The sequence below is a fragment of the Benincasa hispida genome, chromosome 5 (assembly GCF_009727055.1).
Source record: "Benincasa hispida cultivar B227 chromosome 5, ASM972705v1, whole genome shotgun sequence".
Classification (NCBI taxonomy): Eukaryota; Viridiplantae; Streptophyta; class Magnoliopsida; order Cucurbitales; family Cucurbitaceae; genus Benincasa; species Benincasa hispida.
In genome coordinates, this window is record NC_052353.1 from 46,377,715 (window position 1) to 46,400,014 (window position 22,300).

At 33.4% G+C, this 22,300-nt stretch overlaps 2 protein-coding genes across 2 annotated transcripts; one reads left to right on the forward strand and one right to left on the reverse strand.

Moving 5' to 3' along the window:
• Positions 1-7,920: 7,920 nt before the first annotated feature.
• LOC120078504 (50S ribosomal protein L6, chloroplastic) lies at positions 7,921-11,268 on the forward strand. The gene is made up of 3 exons (XM_039032776.1): positions 7,921-8,078; positions 10,242-10,550; positions 10,781-11,268. Exons 1-3 carry the CDS (start codon positions 8,023-8,025, stop codon positions 11,115-11,117), a joined length of 702 nt encoding a protein of 233 aa, XP_038888704.1. The 5' UTR covers positions 7,921-8,022; the 3' UTR covers positions 11,118-11,268.
• Positions 11,269-14,632: 3,364 nt separating this feature from the next.
• On the reverse strand, positions 14,633-21,620 carry LOC120078565 (protein DETOXIFICATION 40-like). The gene is made up of 7 exons (XM_039032843.1): positions 21,134-21,620; positions 17,865-18,496; positions 17,107-17,163; positions 16,067-16,305; positions 15,843-15,961; positions 15,535-15,621; positions 14,633-14,956 (listed from the first exon to the last, which is right to left on the reverse strand). The coding sequence occupies exons 1-7, from the start codon at positions 21,476-21,478 to the stop codon at positions 14,897-14,899; spliced, it is 1,539 nt and encodes a 512-aa protein (XP_038888771.1). The 5' UTR covers positions 21,479-21,620; the 3' UTR covers positions 14,633-14,896.
• Positions 21,621-22,300: the final 680 nt, after the last annotated feature.

Consider the following 22,300-nt stretch of genomic DNA (forward strand, 5'->3'; position numbering starts at 1 on the left):
ACCCGTGATCTCTAATCCAACCCTCGAAATTTAGGCTGGGTTGTTGGGTTATTGTTTCTTTCCTTATTGATTTAAAATATTTAAATTTATCTACAACAAATGTCTGATAACTAAAATCTCATCAAATTTAAATGTTTAGTACCAAATATGCATGATATCTATTATAAACTTTAAACAAAGAAAACATTCCTAAAAGAAAAACATTAAAAATTCACAAATTCATCCACTCTAAAAGAAATATACATTTTTTTTAATTAATGTATATGTAATTTGGGTTGGATTGAGTTAACCTGGAAAAAAAAATTCAACCCAAGATACAACCAACCTGATAAAAATAGAAAGAACTCAATACAATCCAACTAAAAAACAAAACTAACCTAACCCAATTCTTATAATTTGGATTGGATAGTCTAAATTATTCGAATTATCAAATCATTTGAATACCCTTAACAACAACGGATTAGATGAGAGGTCTGATTGGCATCTTTGACGCCAAAAGCTTCAATATAACATCCCAAAAAATAAACGGACTCATTTCAAGCATATGGTTTAAAAAACAGTATGGTCTATGATCATGTATGACTGTCAATCACAAAGAACATGTCTAACTATTATGAATCCATTTTGTAAGGGTTTTTTCTGTTTTTTTTTTTTTTTAAAGAATTCATGTACCAAATATTTGAAGAAAGAAAAAACTTAGGAGGCGTCGGGGCAAAAACTATCATAACTATTTCACAACCCACGGTAGCTACAATTTTTACTATTTTACATTCATCATTTTTTTTATTCTTTACTATAGTATTTACTATTTCCTTCTCAAACTAAAATAGTTTACACCTCAAATACATACTATTATTGTTATCAAAAGTAGTGAAATCAACTTCAAAGGTTGTTGATTCAGTTAAACACAGAACTGTCTATAAATACACTTGTAATTTTTTACTTGTATACTTAAGAGAAAAAATTACAACAGAAGAAAAGTAGATAGAAACTCATCTCTGTAAACAATAGTAGCTCCCCATCTCTTAATGATCAGCTTCTCTCTGTGGATGTATACTAATTTTGGGCCGAACCACGTAAATCTTCGGTGTTCTTGCTTCTCATCTTCATCTTTTTTATCTTCTTGCTCAAAATCTTCAGCTCCATCGACATTCTTGCAGCATTTCAGTAGAACCTCCATTGTTCTTCTTTTCTCTCTCGGTGTGATTATGTAAGAAATGAATAATTTTGTTAGTCTTCAAAATTCTTCCAATTTCTGTGAATGCTAAAGATTAATTGTGGTCGTCAACGTGTATGGTTAAGATTCCTCTTCAAGTGGATTGTGCTTTTAGCACATAATATCAATTTCTAGCTGAAGAAAGCAGTAAATGGTATTTGTCCCTTCGAGCTAGACTTGATTATTTTGCAAAAGCCCAAATCAATTACTTTGTTTTCATTTCTAAGCCCATCAGTGCAACAAGTGGTATCAGAGCCTGCAAGAAAACTTCAAGATTATTCAAAGAATCATAAAAGAAAGTGAATCTTGGAACTTTTCGAAATTAAAAGGAAAAGAAATGACAGTAGCAAGCTATGATATTGAAAATTTTGATGGGAAAGGAGACTTTGGCTTATGGAAAGCCAAGATCAAAGCAATCTTGGGGCAACAAATGGCTCATAATGCCCTTGAAGATCCAACCAAGCTACCTACCACAGCAATAGAAGAAGAAAGGGAGAATATGGAGTTAATTGCTCATGGCACACTTGTTCTTAATCTTTCAGACAGTGTATTAAGACAAGTAATCAACCAAGAAATAGCATTCAAGATGTGGACTAAGTTGAATGAGTTGTATGAGACAAAGAACCTGCCTAACAAGCTTTTCCTAAGGGAAAGGTTTTTCACCTTCAAAATGAGTTCTTCAAAATCCTTAACAGAAAATCTGGATGATTTCAAAAGGAATACAACCGAATTTAAGACTCAAGGTGAAGAGATTGAAGTTGATAATGAAGCTTTTGCGCTTCTTAACTCACTACCAGATTCCTATAAGGATGTCAATACTGCCCTAAAATATGGTAGAGACTCTTTAACAACTAATATAATAATTTAAGTGCTTAAAATCAAAGCAATGGAGCTCTTAACCAGCAAAGAAGATAAACCCAGTGCCGAGGGTTTATTTGTTAAAGGGAAGTCTAAACAGAGCAACAAGGCAAAGGGGAAGCAAAACTTAACAGAAGAAGGTACGGAAAAACCAAGGTTAAATGTAAATATTGCAAGAAGTTGGGACATCTAATCAAGGATTGTAGAACCTTGAAATGGAAAAATGAACAAAAGAATAAGCAATCACAATCACAACCTCAACAGAAAAACCAGCAAAGTCAGTCAGGAGAAGCCTCAGTCTGTGAGGATTTCTATTTCTATTCAGATGCCCTAGCTACATCAAATTTAAAGGTAGATGAAGGATCAAATAAGAACCTAGATTGGGTTCTAGACTTAAGGTGTTCTTTTCATATGACACTTCATAAGGACTGGTTCAGCACAGACGGAGATTTGGATGGAGGCTTAGTATACATGGATAATAATAACTCATGTTCAGTGGTTGGTATTGGTTCAGTATCACTCAAGCTTGAAGATGAATAAGTCAAATTACTAAGAAATGTTAGACATGTGCATAAGTTGAAGAGAAATTTGATTTCACTAGGCATGCTTGACTCAATCGACTTTGAATATAGAGGAAAGAAAGGCTACTGTGAAGTTTTAAAGAATAGTAAGTTTATTTTTAGAGGGATCAAGATAAATGGGGTCTATGTTGTTCAAGGAGTTCAGAAACTACATTTAGCCTTAGTTGTGACTTCGAAACAGCCTACTGGAGGAGATCTTTGGCACAAAAGACTCTCTCATCTTAGTGCCAAAGGTCTACAAGCTCTTGCCAATCAAGGAATTCTACCTAAGGGAATTCATCAAAGCCTATCCTTCTGTGAGCATTGTATGATAGGCAAAGCTACAAGGCAGGGTTTTGTAAAGGCTCAGCATAGAACCAAGGCCATCATTGATTATGTGCATTTGGACCTATGGGGTCCTTCACCTTTCCAATCTTTGAGTGGAGCCATGTATTTTTTTTTAACCTTTATAGATGATTATTCTAGAAAATGTTGGATATTTTTCCTTAAATCTAAGGACTTGGTGTTTGATAAATTCAAAGAATGGAAGACTATGGTTGAAAAATTGTCTAACAACCAAATAAAATGTCTTAGAATCGATAATGGGCTTGAGTTTTGTGTAGAAGAATTTAATGTTTTTTGTAGACAGCAGGGGATTATTGGACATAAGACTGTTAGGTATACACCTCAGCAAAATGGGGTGGCAGAGAGATTGAATAGAACAATCATGGAAAGAGTGAAAAGTCTCCTGTCAGATGTTATTCTTCCAGAGAAGTTTTGGGCTGAGGCAACATCTTACACTGTCTATACTCTTAATAGATGCCCTCATGCCTCTCTTGATTTTCTAACTCCTAAAGAAAGGTGGACCAAACAACCTCCTAACCTAAATAATCTAAGGGTGTTTGGTTGCACAGGATGTTCATCAGAATAAGGGAAAGTTGGTTGCCCGAGCTGTGAAATGTACGTTCTTGGGTTTCACAAAAAGAGTGACGGGTTTCAGAATGTGGCATCCTATAGAAAAAAGGTATATTACTAGTAGAGATGTTATTTTCAGGGAGATTGAGATGCTCATGTAAAGATCTACTCCAAGTGTTACAGCACCTCAAAGGGAGAATGATACAATTGAGGTGGAGCAAGTTCTTAACCCTATCACTGTTCCTTCGAGTTCATAATCACATTTTGATCAACTACCTTATCATGAAGAAGGTGTAGAAGATGCTATTTCTGATCCAGAGCAAGAGGAACCATCTAAGAAGGTATAGCCTATCAAGAGATAGGCAAAGAAGAACTATTGTGCCACCTTCAAGATATGATGACTATATCAATTTAGCACTAAATGCTTCAGACCTAAATAATGAAGCATAACCCTCAACTTTTGAAGAAGCATTAAGTTGTCCTAAAGCTAAATTGTGGATAGAAGCAATGAATGAAGAAGTTGATTCACTTGTCAAAAATAACACTTGGCAGTTAATACTTTTGCCCAAATGGTGCAAACCAATTGCATCCAAATGGGTGTATAAGTACAAGGAATGATTCCCTAATGGTCAAGGACCTAGATATAAGGCTAGGTTGGTAGCTAATGGATTTACTCAAAGACCAGGTGTTGATTTCAATGAGATATTATCTCCTGTGGTCAAGCAAACTTCTATCGAACTCTTACTGTCTATTGTGGCTCAGAATGATCTAAAGCTGGAGCAACTTGATGTCAAAACAACTTTCCTACATGGTTTCCTAGATGAAGTCATTTACATGAGTCAACCTAAAGGGTATGAAGTTAGAGGGAAAAAAGATTATTTCTGCTTACTTAAAAGGTCAATCTATGGCCTTAAACAGTCTCCTAGGTGTTGGAATAGAAGATTTAGTGACTTTGTGCAGAAGAATGGTTTTATCAAGAGTTCTTATGATAGCTGTGTGTATATAAACATTCACACCTACTCTCATCATATCTATCTGCTACTCCATGTGGATGATATGTTGCTATCAGGAACTACTATGCAAAACTTGAATAAAGTTAAAGATCTACTCAAATTAGAATTTGAAATGAAAGACATAGGTAATGCAAAGAGAATATTAGGCATTGATATAATTAGAAACAGAAAATCATGCATACTTAGCATTGATCAGTCTCAATATTATCAAAAGTTACTCAAGAAATATCATATGACAGAGGCTAAATCAGTTTGTACTCCTATTACTAATCATTTCAAACTCTCAGCAGAAAACTTACCTAAAGAATCAGACATTGAACATTTGAAGGTAATGTCAACTATTCCCTATTCCCAAGTTATAGGAAGTTTAATGTACTTAATGGTATCTACAAGGTTGGATATTGCTTATGCTATAAGTCTGGTAAGTAGGTACATGACTAATCCGAGAAAGAGGCATTGGGAAGCAACTAAATGGATAATGAGGTATCTTAAAGGCACTACAAGTGCCAGACTACTGTATCAACAATTATTAGACAGAGAATCAGAATTAGTAGGGTATGTTGACTCTGACTATGCTGGAGACATAGACAAGAGGCGATTCTTATTAGGTTATATCTTCCTATATGGAAGGTGTGTTCTAAGTTGGAAGGCTACATTACAGTCAGTAGTAGCTCTCTCCACTACTAAAGCTGAATTCATTGCCCTTTCAGAAGTAGTAAAAAAGGGATTATGGCTAAAGGGACTCCTACGTGATTTTGGGATCAAACAAGATACAGTAAAGATATTTTGTGATAGCCAAAGTACTATACATTTGTCTAAACATCCTAAATATCACAACAAAACAAAGCACATAGATGTGAAATATCATTTCATACAAAAGCAGATTGAAAATAAGCAGATTGAAGTGTTAAAAGTACATACCTCAGAGAATGCTTCGATATGTTAACCAAGACTGTCACTCAACTCAAACTTAAAAAATGCCTCGATATTATAGGGTTTGAGCTGAGAGACAAAGGTTGAAGAAGAAAAAGGTTAGTAAAGAGAAGCTGAAGAAATTACTTGAAGTTTTCTTTCAAGGTGGAGATTGTTATCAAAAGTAGTGAAATCGACTTCAAAGGTTGTTGATTCAGTTATACACAGAACTGTTTATAAATACACTTGTAATTTTTTACTTGTATACTTAAGAGAAAAAATTACAACAGAAGAAAAATAGATAGAAGCTCATCTTTGTAAACATAGTAGCTCCCCATCTCTTAATTATCAACTTCTCTCCGTGGATGTAGGCTACTTTTGGGCCGAACCACGTAAATCTTCGGTATTCTTGCTTCTCATCTTCATCTTCTTTATCTTCTTACTCAAAATCTTCAGCTCTATCGACATTCTTGTAGCATTTCATCAGAACCTCCATTGTTCTTCTTTTCTCTCTCGGTGTGATTATGTAAGAAATGAATAATTTTGTTAGTCTTCGAAATTCTTCCAATTTCTGTGAATGCTAAAGATTAATTGTGGTCGTCAGCGTGTATGGTTAAGATTATTCTTCACGTGGATTGTGCTTTTAGCACATAGTATCAATTTCCATTTGAAGAAAGCAGTAAGTGGTATTTGTCTCTTCGGGCCAGACTTGATTATTTTGCAAAAGCCAAAATCAATTACTTTGTTTTCATTTCTAAGCCCATCAGTGCAACAATTATAACTCAAACTAACATGATCTACCACTTAAACACAAACTATTATAACCAACTTCTTGCCCCAGATGTCCTTTTAATGCATCGGTATCCTAAGTTCACAAGTAAAATATTGCCACATGGTAATTTTATTTTTTTTAAAAAATGATTAATTTATTTTGTTTATTTGTGTGGTAGATGCATCTAATCATTGTTCTTTAAAGAATTTTATAAACTAGTTAATTATATATATATATATATATATATATATATATATATATATATATATAAAGGACAGTTGCACGAATAACAAAAAAATCTTAAATTTGTGAATCTAGCAACGATTGTTTTTTAAACTTGAAAATATAAAAAGACAAAAAAAAACATGAAATCTTTATTCCTTTCCCTTTCTTATTATACTAATTTTACTGTTATTGGTGTATCAACATTATATTAGTAATGTATCAGATATAAATTTATGTTTAATATATCAATCAATTGATGTATTTTATATTTGATATATTAGCTAACTGATATATTAGTCGATTATAAATTCATTTACCAAATTTATCAATTAATAAGTATTCGCGCGTATGTTATTGTTTGTAGACTTAATTTTTATTCATTTGTACAAGAGTATTGTTTGTCAAGTACATTATCTTCAACTTATAACGATTCAATTCATCTTGTTGATAATAATTCTAAATGAATGTTGAAAAGTTATTAATGTACCAATATGACAATTGAATTTTGAATGAATGTTGATAAACTATTAATATACTTGAACAAATGTATGTAAGGAATGTTGATATGTTGATATTACACTAGTGTTGTACTTGATATGGAATTTGAATTAATGTTGGAGTACTATTAATACATCAATTGTACTTTGAGTTTCATTCCATTTAATCTTTATACTTTCAAATGTCTAATTTTTAGTTTTTGTATCTTTAACAAATCTTTAAAATATCTATTTTTTTTTAAATAATAAACTAGTCTCTGTTAACATTCTCTATATAAATTTTAAAAATAAATTAATTTAGAAGGACTAAATCTAAAATTATTGAAAATATAAAAAATGAAATCCCAATATAGAGGGACAAAAATGACATTTTAGTCCATTTTATTTGAAAGCCCGGTTGGTGTAAATATATATTAGTTAATTACTAAAGTCCACCAAAGGCAAACTAGGAATATGGATTAAACGAGGCATGTGCAAGGCGCATGTGTTTGCCAAAATTCAGATTGAATTCAAAATTTGCCAATTCTCCAAAACAAACCTTAAATCTTGCTATATACTCTAACTTCCCTATATATTTATGTACATAAGTATTTTATGAGTTTAAAAAAAGACTAAATACAACGTACATAAGTATTTTGTTAAAGTTTTGACTTTCTTTGATATGGATTATTTGGGTTGATTTAGCTCTCGATTTGTTTTAGGTTTTTAAATTTATTTTTATGAAATAGGTATTTTAGATATTTGCTAATTAGTATTTTTTTTTTTTTATTCAAACAATGGATTTGCTATTTTTACGAATTTAAAATTCTTTTGCTATTTTTTCAAATAAAAATTTAAAATTTGCTATTTATCTTCTCAAATAAAACCTCTGAATATGGGCCTCATTGAAGTCCACGAATCATATATGGCCCAAAAGGCCCACTTCAGAATTGTGTCTTCTCCACCTTATCCTTCTAAGTTACTCGGCATCCCCTGCCTGCAAATCACTGTGTCATCTTCTTCCGAATCGGACCCAAAAGGGGTCTCTCTCGCTCTTTCATACTCAGACTAAAAAATGGCAGTCTCTTCTACTCCTTCTCTTCAACCTCCAAGTTTGATGCACACAGCTAAGTAAGTTTTTGGTTTTCGCAGCGTTTTTTCACATTATTGGTGCCAACATTTCTGGCTCTTCAGCTAGCGTACTTTCAGGATATCTTTCTAGACCTTAAGGAACTTTTTGGGAGACCCATTTTCTGTGTATCTAGATTATCTACAAGTACTTGGAAATTTTTTAATTGTTTCTACTTTCATATTCAGAGGGTTTCTTGAAACCCATCGGTTGATTTCTAGGTTGTGTGTCTTCCATTTTGGTATAATTATGAATTAGTTGTTTGTATCTATAATGTCTTTGATGAATTATTTCAAGTATGTAGCCACCAAGACTTCGGGAACAAACCTTGAAATTTCAATAATTCTATTGCACGCTTTTGAATATCTTTTTGGTGTTTATGTTTTTTCTAGAATTACACAGTAGTAGTAGTAATGCAGATTTGATATGCATCTGCATATGATTTGTTTTATTGAGTTTACTTGCAGATGAAATATATCTAGTCATGTCGCCTACCTTAAAAAATGTTAGTTAAGTGAAGAGTTAATCATCTATGGAGATGATCTTGGTCAATGTGAAATAGGGGAAGAATAACATCTCCATATTGATTAATTGTTTGGCTTCTCCTTTAGAGAACAAGCATCCAAGTGCGATGGGGGCTGATCTTAATGATAAGTTGAAAGATTCAATATAGAATGAATTGCTTTTTAATTATTAATGTTCTGTTTGATAACCATTTGGTTTTTAAAAATAAGCTTATACACTACTTCCATCCATAAGTTTCTATGTTTTGTAATTCACTTTCTACTCATGTTTTCAAAAACCAAGTCAAGTTTTGAAAACTAAAATCTAAGTAGTTTTCGAAAACTTGTTTTTTGTTTTTAGCAGGCTAGGAACTCGAGTGTTTCTTTAAGATAGGTGAAAATCATAATAGAGAAACTAGGAGGAAACAAGGACAAGTTTAAAAAACGGAAAACTAAAAATGAAAACGTTATCAACCAAGGCCTTAAGAAACCACTAATCAACACCAATTCTTAGGGTTGGTTGAGTTCAGGGAGTTTCCAGAGAGTGCAGTTGGTTGAGTTCAGTAAGCTAAGAGCAATAACAGAGAGTGAGTTGGTTGAGTTCAGGGAGTTTCCTGCTTTTCAAATGTTTTAGCCCCCATGGTAGTGAAGATAGAAGGGTTTTGAAGATACGGCTATTGGACCTAATCTAGGTAAGCTCCCTATATAGAATACTAGCAAAGACCACAAGCATCCTAAGAGAACTATGGATGGCAATTTGGAGAGAAACTATTCAAAAAAGGTGAATTTTTTTCTGCTGGTCACAATGTCAAGAAGGTGTAAATACGGTGGATAGAAACTAGAGGAAGTGTCTTACCATGTTCCTTAAATCTAGTTTTGTTTTTATGTTGTCCTAACATAGTAATATTGTAGTTTTATGGTAAAGAATATTCTTTTATCTGACCACTTCCAGTTAGGAGGTTTAAATCCTCTGCTGTTTGAATATGTTTAAAGCTTCTGACTTCTGTTACCTGGCTTTCAGGTTAATTTTTGTGCTTTAGCCATCACTAACAATGGCCATCTACACATTATCCTCTCTTTCATGTGACTGGGTACCTTCCAGTTAGAGAGTTGCAAAGAAAATAGAATGATGGACATTTCTTGAACAAGGAGTGCCCTTGAATTGATGGGCTCAAGGAAGTAAGCTTAGGGAGTGTGTAATGCTGGGTCTTAGATAATGGATAATATAGGTTGAGCTTCTTGGAATAGGAGACTTATTACTAGGAAATAAAGAATAAGAAACTATTTCATAAACATGTTAGTGGGTTGCCAACATGAGTAGGTTCAAATCCCCCTATGCACATTTTTTGTTCCAAAAAAAACATCATAGTAGGTTTGATTTTTCCCAGGACAAGGGTGTTTAATATTTAAGGGCCAAAAATGATTGAAGACTTAAGTTGTCCGTTTGAAATGAAGAGAAAAAAAAATCAATTTTCTTCGTCTATACTTTTGTTTCAATTATTTTCTTCTTTTTTCTGTGTATATAGGGAATGGTAAGATACAGAAACTTGACCAGCCTAGAGTTGTTCAATGTTAGTTGTTGTCTTTTTATTAAACCTTAAAGTTCTTTTTGTAATAACAAACATTCTAAACTTTGAGACCATTTTCCACATTGTGCCTCAGCAATTTTCGGTCTACATTTTTGGGAGAAAGAAATGGATTCTATGTTTCTGCAATGCCTGTATGTCATATTGGTGTCTTGAGGAAGACTATAGAATGCAAGGAATCACGAATAGGGAAGCAACCAATTCCAGTGCCATCCAATGTAACCATCTCATTGCAGGGTCAGGATTTGAAAGTTAAGGGTCCTTTAGGAGAACTTTCAATTCTTTATCCACGAGAAATAAAGATTGAGAGGGAAGATTCTGGGATCATAAGGGTCAAGAAAGCACTAGAGACAAGAAGAGCAAATCAAATGCATGGCCTTTTCAGGTAAAATCTCATCATGGATTTTGTTTTTCTTCCTCTTTAAGTTCTAGTTTACATGGGTCACTTGCTTTTTACATATCTCTTCAAATACTGAAAATCCCAAGGGCCAAGATGACTTCATGTTATGAATGCAACAACCCACCCGCCCTTGTTCCTTCTTTTGAAATTCAGATGAATTCTGTAGTAAATGTAGGCATGGTGTTATATATGACCATTTGAATTGATTTCTTCAGGACGCTTACGGACAACATGGTGGTAGGAGTATCGAAGGGGTTCGAAAAGAAACTTCAATTGGTCGGTGTCGGTTATCGAGCGATGTTAGAAGGAAAAGACTTGGTATTAAATCTTGGGTTCTCTCATCCAGTTAAAATGGCCATACCTGATGGGATCCAAGTAAAAGTGGAAGAAAACACCAGAATTACAGTGAGTGGATATGATAAATGTGCCATTGGTCAGTTTGCTGCCTCTATTAGACAATGGAGACCCCCAGAACCATACAAGGGTAAAGGAGTGAAATATGCTGATGAAATTGTAAGAAGAAAGGAAGGAAAAGCAGGGAAGAAGAAGTAATGGCTTGTAATTCATTGTTGTTTTTTTTCCCTCTCCTTTTGAAATATCTGCATGTCTTTCTAATATCAGAAAGGATTATTGGCACATAACTATTTGTATTCTTTTTCTTTGTCCATCTTCATTGGATTGTGAAAAATTGCTAAAATTGACACAGTAAAAACCTCTACAAAGTCCAATCTTCAATAATCAATAAATCTTTTTGTGGGGGAGAAGAAGAGTGTTGTAAAAGAAAGCTGATAAGCTTGGAAGCTTTTCCTTATTTTATTAACAAAGAGGAGGATTCGAGAGCTCCCCTCCCCTCCTCTCAATTCCATAATGAGATTGTTACATCAAAATCCTTTCTACCTTCTCAATGGCCTTACAAATACTCCTCACTTGTGGCACTGAATTGGCACTTCTTCGGTTTGCTACCAACTGATTTTTTATCAAAACCTCAAGGATAGTTGATAGGTGGTCTACATGTTCTAATGTCTTACATACCCCAAGATATCGTCAAAGAATACCAATGCAAAGTGACGAAGGTATGGCTTGAGGATATCATTCATGATTGCCTGGAAAGTGGATGGAGCATTCCTCAGTCCAAAGGGCACCACTAGAAACTCGTAATGGCCTTCGTGCGTTCTAAATCCTGTTTTATGGATGTCGCTTGGTTGTACCTGAATCTGATGGTATCTTGATTTCAAGTCAATTTTCAAAAAAATTGTAGCACCATACAATTCATTTAACAATTCATCAACAATAGGGATAGGATACTTATCTGGAATCGTGGCATTGTTCAAGGCTCGGTAATCTACACAGAAGCGCCAACTTCCATCCTTCTTTTTGACAAACAACACCAGGCTGGAGAATGCACTTCGACTAGGCTGGATTATCCTTGCCATCAGCATTTTTTTGACCATCCTTTCGATCTCATCTTTTTGGAATTGAGGGTAACGGTATGGCCTCACATTAATTGGCCCAGCCCCTGGTAGTAATTCAATGGTATGGTCATGGCTTCGAGTTGGGAGTAGCTTTGCCGGCATTTGAAATACTGCCTCAAACTCTCGAAGCAGCTGCTGAATCTCATGAGGTATATCATATTGTTCTCCAACAGCCTTGTCTTCCTCTTCTACGGTGATGTCCCGATTCAAATCCAAGGCGTTCAATTCAATCAAAACGCCTTGGTCTCCTCCTTTCACTGGCTTTGCCATGGATTTTAGAGATATTTGCGATTTAACCAAACCTTGGTCTCCTTGTAGCTGGACTATCCACTCCCCAATCGTGAACTCCATTGTTGACAGTTTGTAGTCAAATGTGGTCTGTCCCAATGTTTCCGACCACACCACCTCCAAAATGACATCCGCGCTGCCCAACGGTATGGGAAGAAAGTCTTGTATTATAGATAAGTNCTTTCACTGGCTTTGCCATGGATTTTAGAGATATTTGCGATTTAACCAAACCTTGGTCTCCTTGTAGCTGGACTATCCACTCCCCAATCGTGAACAACTTTGAGGTAATGAAATTGTGAGTCGCCCCCCCATCGATCAGTACAACCACCTCTCGGCCTCTGATAACTCTCCGCACTTTAATTGTTTTAGGTGAACTCAATCCAGCCAATGAATTCAATGATAAGTTCGCGATCTCCTTCACGTCCTCCTGCGATGTCTCTTCAGGTTTGTATTCTACTATGTCGGGTTCTTCTCCTTCCTCGGCCAGATCTTCCCCTTCTTGTACAAACATAAACTGCAGCTCCTTTTTCTTGCAGCGATGGCTGAAGCTGAATTTCTCGTCACATCTAAAACATAGTCGCTTGTCTCTCTTCTCCTTCATTTCTACGTCTGACAGCCTCCGAAACGTGCCGCCGGTGTTTCCTTTTGCTCCCGTTTCCTCCTGGGGAATGATCGTCATCGACGAGCCCGTTGAGCTTCCTCGATTCGGGTTGATCGTGATCGTTCGACTACTCGCGATTGCTCGCCCTGCTCACACTTGACCCGCCTTTCGTATTCGGGTTATTGTTACTGTCCAACCCGACTCCCTTGCTAAATCATAGTTGGAGTAATTGGTCCTCTTCGATTAGTTGGGCCATCTACATCTTGGACTTCAGGCCTTCGGGCTTTAATTTCCTCATCTCACTTTGGATTTCTTCCTTAAGCCCACACACGAACTTGCTCTCCAAGGCCTTATCGCCCAACTCCTTCAACCCGGTAGAATAATGTTCGAACTTCCACCGATACTCCTTCATAGTCGTCTCCTGCTAAAGCCACATCACTCTTGCATACCGGTCTGCTTCACTTGCCGGTCAAAACCTTGTCAAGAACAACTCCCTAAAATGCGACCAACTTCCTACCCGCGACCAGTCATCCTCCCATTGATACCAGTCCAACGCCTCTCCCTCTAAGTATAGTATCGTGGCATCCAATTTGTCCTTCTCCGATAGTCGATTCACCACAAAATACCACTCGACTCTGTGTAACCAGTCGTCGAGGTTCTCATCGTCCTTTCCCTTGAAAATCGACACCTTTAACTTCCTCAACCTCATATTAAAAAGTGGTATCTCTTTATTTCCAGGTGTGTGGATCCCTTCTTTACTTTCTTGATTTTCTGTTCGGGATGATGATCCTTCTGCCGTTTGTTTCCCTTTTTCCGATATAGTCATCTCGGACGATGGAGAGTGTTTCTCTAAACTATTCATCGCGTCCAACCTTAATAGGACTAGGGCCATCTGAGCGGACATACTCCCCATCCATTTCTTCACCTCATTCGATTGTAGGCTTATCTTTTCCTCGATCTCCACCTGTTTTTCCTCCCTAGCTATCATTCGGGCTTCCATTTTTCCCACCATATCCAGTATCTGCTCTGATACCAGGTGATATGATTGGAAGCTTTTTCTTATTTTATTAACAAAGGGGGAGAATTCGAGAGCTCCCTTCCCCTTCTCTCAATCCCATAATGAAATTGTTACACCAAAATCTTCTCTACCTTCTCATGGCCTATTTTCTTCCTTTCCTCACATAACTAACAATATTCCTAGGACCCACTTCTCTTCCATTACATTTTGTTACATTTTTTTTATTTCATTCTCTACCCTTTTTATGGCTTTCCTTCTTATTTCATATACCTTTGTTACTAGGGCCCTATCAGAAGCTAAGAAGAAAAAAATAAATGCTAGAAGGAGAAGGAAAAGGGAAGAAACCAATGCTATTTTAACTTAGGGTAAAGTAGGAATTTCACTTACTCAAATGGTTAAAAAAAAAAAAAAAAAAAAAACCTTTTTTTTGAAAGGTCATTTATGTAAAAGTATGTCATCGTTAAGATATTATTTTGGTCTACATTCCAATTTGGTAACTATATATCAATTAAGTTAGTTTATCGTTATTTACTTTTTTAAAAAATAATTAACTATGAATTGTAAAATATATATTGACACTTCCTTTGTTGCGTGAAAATTATGAACAATTTCAATCTAAATTAATTTTGAATGACGAACAACTTGAGATCTATTGAAAATACTATTTTAATAATTTTGAAGCCAAACAAGAACCAAATCAAATCGATCGATTTTATAATCTAAACGCTAAATCATGAAGATAGAAACTCTAAATGATCATTAAAATTGACAAAAGAAATGGCAAATTGTTATATAAGATGCCCCTTTTTGTTTTTCTTCTTTCCCAGTGAGGCCAAGTAGAGGGTTAAGCTACAACAAATCTCAATTTGACATGCCATTCATGTAGCAGTTCCTCTATCCTTACTAGTTTCTCCCTTTTTGTTTATGTGATTTGAAAAGTTAGTCTTAGTTGCTACTCAACAATTTGCTTTGTGTCATCCCACTTGTTCAATCTTTTGATTGCTTCGTCCACCTGCAATTCATTACAAACCTTTTGTTATTTTTCAAGATATGTCAATTTAAGCTATATTAGTTTAAATTGTATTATTTTCCATTATAAGTTCATTTTTTTTAATGGAAAGAGTCCTATCTTCTTTAAAAGACTTGTGATCTTAATATCAGACCACTTACATACAAGAAAAATGGTGTCACAGTAGCCTATTCAACTTGATTTAAATTGATTCTTCCGAAAAAATCAAAATTTTAAAGTCCCGTTTGGTAACTATTAGATTTTTTTATTTTTTTTTAATTTTTAAAAATTAAGCCTATAATCACTCATTCCAACCATAAATTTCTTGTTTAGTTATCTCTTAAAAAACCATGTCCAATTTTAAAAAGTAAGAAAAGTAGTTTTGGAAAACTTGTTATTGTTTTTAGAATTAGACTCAGAATTCAACTCATCCACTTCAAAAAGATACAAATCAATATTAAGAAACGGATAGAAAATGAACTTAACTTTTTTTTAAAAAAAAAAAAAAAACAAAATGATTATCAAATCTTAATTAGCACCTAAAAATTATAAATGGTCTTAATGAAATATTGTATTATTACCTCTTTATTCCAATCTGTTCGCCATGTCACCCACACCAAAATTATTGTCTGCATGAAAGTTCCACCCATCAACCCTACCCATATACCCTGCACATGGTTTACACAGTACTAAAATTGTCATTAAAATTTCAAAATAAAGAGAGAAATATTCATCAAGTAAATTGTAATTTTATATTAAATCTAACAATTCAAGAAGTAAATATGACTTACAATACTTATCTGAGCTAAAATAAGATTAAATCTCATGACATTAAAAATGGAAGATAGAAATTAACCAAACTAAAATTGGACATTTAAAAAATGGTTACCTTGGCGCCAAAATTGAAATAGAAGCCAAGAAGAGCACCCAAGGGCACTCCAATAATGTAATAGCAACCAATGTTTACATAAGCGACGAATGCTTGCCACCCGCACCCAACCGCCACGCCTATGAAGATTAAATTATAACGAAAGCAAAATCAATCAGATAATTGTGTTAAATCAACCATCGATTAAAAGCTCAAACTAATGGTTTAAGATAAATTTTAATTACCAGTTAAGACAGGTTGGATTCCGTTGAGGAGAAGGGTGAGTGCAAGGAGTGGGCAAAGATCGGAAACGGCGGCGGCCACGACCTCACCGCCAGTGAAAACATAACTGATGACATCACGAAATGCAAGTACAAGCAAAGCACAAATTATAGAGACGATAGTAGAAATGGCGACGACCACCAACACAGAAAATGCTGCAGATTTTGGATTCCCACTCCCAAGTTCGTTGCTCACTCTCACACTGCAGCCAATACAAGAAAAACAACCACCATTTTTTAATATAGTATCAAAATAACTAAATTAGGCTATAATTACAACTTTGGTCTCCGAACTATCAATTTCGAATCAATTTCCATGTTGAACTTTAAGAAACTTAAAATTTGTAATTTTGTCTCTGATAATTTCTTGACATATTAAAACACAAAATCAAATTAATTGATCTAATAAATAAAACATTGAGTATAATAAAATTAATTTTACTACCACATTGGATAGATCAAGAACCTATTAGATAGAGTTGAAACTTCAAGAATTCTATTATACCCAAATTTTAAAGTTGGTTAAACTTTGAGTTTTGTTCCATTCTAATCTCTTATACCTAGAAAGTTTAGACAAATATTCGAGTTCCAATGACCAAATATAAATTGAAAATTTAGGTCCATTCGATAACACTATTTTGTGTTTAATCATTAATTTTTTTAAAAATTAAATCTATAAATACTGCTTCAATTAACCATTTATTATTCGCATTTTTTTGGAGTATCTCCAAAATCCAAACTAAATTCTAAAAACTAAAAAGGTCCTTTATAATTACTTTGTTTGTATTTTTGAAATTGGGCTAGAATTTCATGTCTATACAGATAATAATCATATCAAGAATCGAACATAATTTATAAAAATGAAATAGGTACAAGTGAGTATGAAATAATGTTCACGATGATTGGAAGATGTACTATTACTATATCTATTTACGCAGCTAACCCTAAAATAAAACATAAATAAATAAATAAACTTTTACATTAGAGGGCAAAGGAAAAGCTACCTGGCAGCAGCGTTAAAACCGACCGAAATCATGTAAACGCATCCAAATATGGTCATGCTGTCACAAATATTAAAATTGGTCAAACTATTACTACCACATTTATGATAATTATTTAACAATAAAATGCAGTTCACAATTGTCAATACTTCATAAGGTTTGATGTTAGTCGGGGAGAAAATAATAATAGAATTTACAATTAATTTATTCACCTCTCACTTTTCAATAATTTATGATAGGATGTTAGATAATGTTCTGCGTCAACGCTAGAGGAAAAATAATAACTATTTTTAGTAAATCAAGGGTAATATATAGTCAATTATAATAAAAAATTATAATTCAATAATTCATGTTGCACTTTTCAATAATTGGGTTCACATTTCTCTTACTAGAAAGAAAAACTGTTCATATTTTTCAGCCGTCTAAGTATTCAATCTAAAAATACAATACATCTAGTCAACAAAGTGAACAAAACCTAATTACTTTAGGATGTCTTTGAAGAATTTGATTTGAAGCCATTTATTTTAAGCAATTATCATTTAGGACTATTTTTAAATTAAAAAAATGAATCAACTTATTTACAAATATATGTCATTATCTATCGAAGATAGACCGTGATTGACATCTATAAAAAATATATCGTCCACTGATAGATGTCTATCGCAGTCTATCATCTACTAATGGATGTCTATTGAGATCTTCAAAATATTTTTAATAATTTTACCATTTAAAAGAAGAAAAGAGAGGAGGAAAAAGAATACCAAATGGAAAGGGAGTCAAGAGCGAGTTCAGGATTCTCGAGCAATCCAGCAAGCAAAACCAGAATCTGAAAATACCATGTCTCTAAACACAGCATCACCGCCGACGCCGCCGATAATTTGAAGAATCCAAACAACCCCGAAAACGCCTGCACATTGAACCCTCTCCATGTCTTCTTACACTTATCACTCTTAACAATATACACAAACTGCCCCACCACTATTATCCACCACGACAAGCTCAATACCAACGAAACTCCCAGCAACCCAAACCCAATTTTGTAGGCAGCCAACCAACTGAGCACCACGTGAATCACCAGCGTCCCCGCCGATATAAAAGCGCTCGGAAATACAATGCTCTGAGCCTGAAGAAACTTCTGGATTGGGAAGTTTATGGAGTATGCAAAGATTTGAGGAATTAAACCATATACGAAGATTTCAGCTGCGGAAGCAATGTCTTTGGATTCGCCAAGAAAAAGTAAGATGGGTTTGCAGAATATGTAAGGAATTGTTAACAAAACGCCTGTTATGGTTAGTAATATTGCTGATCTTTGTAAATAAACGCCTAGCATATCGAATTTCTCTCCACCGTATGCTTGCCCGCATAGAGTTTCCACCGCACTTCCCATCCCCAACTGTTTGATGAAATGACGCAATGAGTTATTATATTGCGGTTCGTAACAAAATTTAACACTATGGCAATTCAGTGCCAAGGTAAGGCAAAGGATTAGAAAAAATGGTTAAGAGGAGATATGACAATCAGTATTCAGTAAGTTAAAAAATCCTGATCCATTTAAATCTCAAGTGTTTTTCTTTGACAAATACTGGAATTGGCAAATCAAAGGGGCACATGGGCTTGCTATCTAGTACTTTTATGTTAGAATGCCTTAGGTTCTCTGGCACTATTAATTTGTATTAATATTTATATTATTTATATTACTTACGATTATGGCTGTAAAGTTTATGAAGATGTACGATATATAAACTTTCTAACTCTACTAGAATTAAATTTGTACACTAATATTTTGTTTCTAATAATATGTGATCTCTCCCTCTATCATGAACATAGCTAATACACTGTTAGTGAATTATGTAAATTTATATGTCAATTTATCTACTGTAACATTCTTTTGTCTTCTTTAATTGTTGATTTCATAACATGTACTAACCTATAAAAAAAGTCTATGTTCAAGGTTTGAAATGTTATTATGTTAAGTTCTCTTTTGTAATTATTTGATTTTTAGTTTTTAGTTTCTGAAAGTTAGATTCATTTATTACAATATATTAAGAAAGATTCTTGGCTAAATTCTAATAATAAAAATAAGTTTACATAATATATATTTTTTATTTTAAAAAATTGGCTTGAATTTTGAAATTTTGTTTACAAAATAGATAACAAAACATGACATCATTCTATAATCTATTAGACTTTTTTGGGATGAAAGATTCTAGTAATACATTTTTTTAAAAAAAATAAATAATTTCACGTGGACCCACTAATTGGACCTGTTAACTCTTAGAACTACTCAGGAGATGTGAGATTTGAATAATAATTTCATTTGCTAATCTAGTTCATTTTAGATGTTTGACTGTTAGTTGTCGTTTTCTTTTTCCTTTTTTATTGGATGTTTTCAACATTACAAAAATGTGAAATTAAATATTTTATAATAGAAAATATTATTAAACAATTAAAAAAAATAAAATTAATGGAAAGACGAGGTAGCAGTGTGGGTGCCCTATGTGGGAAAGAGAAATCCCTTTTTAAAAAATAATACATAAAAACCGTCTTTTTCGTGATTTTAAAAAAACAAATAAATAACAATCTCTATCACTCTTTCGAAGATAACTTCTTGTTTTTTGTGTACAATAAATAATAAAATACTTCATTAACTTTTTCTATCTCATCTACCATCCATACCCACGCCGGTGAGGTCCGTGACCTACCTTTTTTTTTTACAATATTTTATCTCAATTAAAAAATAACATTTTTTTTCAAATATCTAAAGCTTTATTTGATAAAAATCGGTGACTTATTTGGAAGTGATTTTAAAATAGTTAAAATCATAATAAAAGGTTTTCAAATCTTCATAAATTACTTTTTGGTAATATGAAAATCACATTTAAAAATATATATTTTAATATTAAATTAATTTTAAGTAATTAAATACATGTCTTAAAGTGATTTTAAAAATGATAAAATTGCTCTCAAACATATACGTAGCCCTATTTGATAACTATTTGATATTTATTTTTTAGATCCCATTTGATAACTATTTGGTTTTTATTTTTTATTTTTGAAAATTAAGCCTATAAACACTATTTTCAACTCCAAATTTCTTCCTTTGTTATTCTTTTTATTAATGGTTTGAAAAATCAAGCCAATTTTTTTTTTTTAAAAAGTAACTTTTAAAAATTTGTTTTTATTTTTTGAATTTGGCTAAAAATTCAACCATAGTACTTAAAAAAAAATGCAAATAAAGGTAAAGAAAATAAGCTTAATTTTCAAAAACCACAAACAAAAGAACAAAATAGTTTCCAAACGGAACTTTAATTTTAATTTTTTATTTTTAGAAATAACAAAAAAATATAAAAAGTTCCAAAAATGCTTTGTGTTTATTGAATTTTTTGTAATATTTTTTATATTTAAAAATGTCCTTCTCTTTATCATAATTGATGTAAAAAAGAAAAACAAGAAAAAACAAATAACTCAATAAATAAAATTAATGTTCATAAGTTTATTTTCTCAAAAAATAAAAAACAAAATATTATCAGAAGCAGCCTTGATATTTAAATGAAGTATTAGACCACTAGTAAACTTAATAAAATATTCAATAATCTTTCCTGGTTTAATCCTTCAATATTCCTCGATTTTCTTATTTGTTTAAAAAAATCACAATATTAACCTTCAATCTTTTATGTAGTGTTTTATCACTTCACTTCAATTCTTCACTACTTCGTTCCTTACTTCAAATACCTTTAATAGAGATTCATGAAAAAGTTATACAAAAGCGGCAAATGTAATCGGAAAAAGTGTTTCGAAGTAATCTAAAACGGTGTAACAATCTTTCTTATCGTTCTATGTCTGTACTACATCCTTTTAAGTATGGATTTTCATTGGACATTTCGACAAATTTCTAACCCAGTAGTCCAGGGGCCAATTATGATCTAAATCCTAAACACTCTACAAAAAGAGTAGATCTAACGAATCAAGGCTCTAAACAAGCAAAAGTGAGAGAAGTGAAAAGTAAAAGAGAAGAGTAATGTGATGATACCATGAGACCGTAAGCGAAGACTTGAATGCCATTGTTACCAAGAGAAGCAGCAGCAAGCTCAAGGTTACCAAGTTGGCCGGAAAATATCTGTGTAGAAGTAGACATAGCGTAATTAATCATGTAAACGAAAACCGCCGGAGCTGCTAAGTAAAACAGAAGCTTAATCTCGATCCAAGTGGCTCGACTGTAACGCTCCATCGCCGACATCTCCGTGTCCGACAATATCCTCTCCAGCTCCTCGCTGCCACCGTGGTGGTTCGAACAGAGTGATTGAGACGACAACAATGCCGCCGACGCTGGCTGCAGCAGCGCTTGACGAACATCGTCTTCGGAAACGGATCCCATCGTCTTCTTTTTTTCTCTCTCCCAAACAGAAAAGGGGTTTTGTTTTTTAAAATGATTTTTCCTGGGCGGCTCCGTTCGTCTTTGAGCAAGTATTTGTAGGGGGCGGAGGAGGCCGTACGTCTGTTCGAGTTGTCTCACGCGAGCAGTGTTGAGAGTGTGTTTTGGTTGCGAGGGCTTTCCTCAATGGTTATTGTCCATCACGTGTTAGGCTCCAAAAATAACCAAAATTTAATAAATGTATTTCGAAATCGACAATTAAAGAATACAAAAAAGATAAAGAAAATCGACATATAGATATACGTGATTTATTAATGGTGTATTAGTTACGTCCAACGACAAGGAGAAAACAGGTATTATTAGGAAAAATGTTTTCAAAGAATTACATCAAACGGTAGATAATTATAATCCGTATTTTGTTATTCGAAACGCTAACAAACAAATTCAAGACAATTGTAACAATAAAAGGATTTCTACTATTTTAAATTATTAATTGACCGAAATTTTAAATTTGTGAGTGAAAGCAAATTTTATTATATCATGTTTCTTGAAATAATTTTATAAAGTTCGTCTCAATTTGATTTTTGGGTTAATATTGTTTGAAAATATAATTTTTAAAGCTTAAAGGAAACCAGCCTGATTGTGTCAGAAACAATTGAAAAGAAAAGGAAACCAACCCAAAGTTCATTGGTTTTTGGATACCTATAATTTAACTGAGTGATGAATCATCACTTCTTTCTTCTTTCTTTTTTTTATTTGTAGTTTGTACGATGGTTTCACGTTTCTTAAAGGTTTTTTTTTTTAAAAAAAAAAAAAAAAAAAAAA

Bases quoted from the DNA above. Each gene is read 5' to 3' on its own strand.
- LOC120078504 (XM_039032776.1), top strand. From the start codon at position 8,023: ATGGCAGTCTCTTCTACTCCTTCTCTTCAACCTCCAAGTTTGATGCAC. The intron at 8,079-10,241 runs GTAAGTTTTTGG...ATTGTGCCTCAG, and splicing joins AGTTTGATGCACACAGCTAA to CAATTTTCGGTCTACATTTT. The intron at 10,551-10,780 runs GTAAAATCTCAT...TGATTTCTTCAG, and splicing joins CAAATGCATGGCCTTTTCAG to GACGCTTACGGACAACATGG.
- LOC120078565 (XM_039032843.1), bottom strand. From the start codon at position 21,478: ATGGGATCCGTTTCCGAAGACGATGTTCGTCAAGCGCTGCTGCAGCCA. The intron at 15,962-16,066 runs GTAATTAAAATT...TAATCTTCATAG, and splicing joins AATCCAACCTGTCTTAACTG to GCGTGGCGGTTGGGTGCGGG. The intron at 15,622-15,842 runs GTAACCATTTTT...AACCATGTGCAG, and splicing joins ATTTCAATTTTGGCGCCAAG to GGTATATGGGTAGGGTTGAT.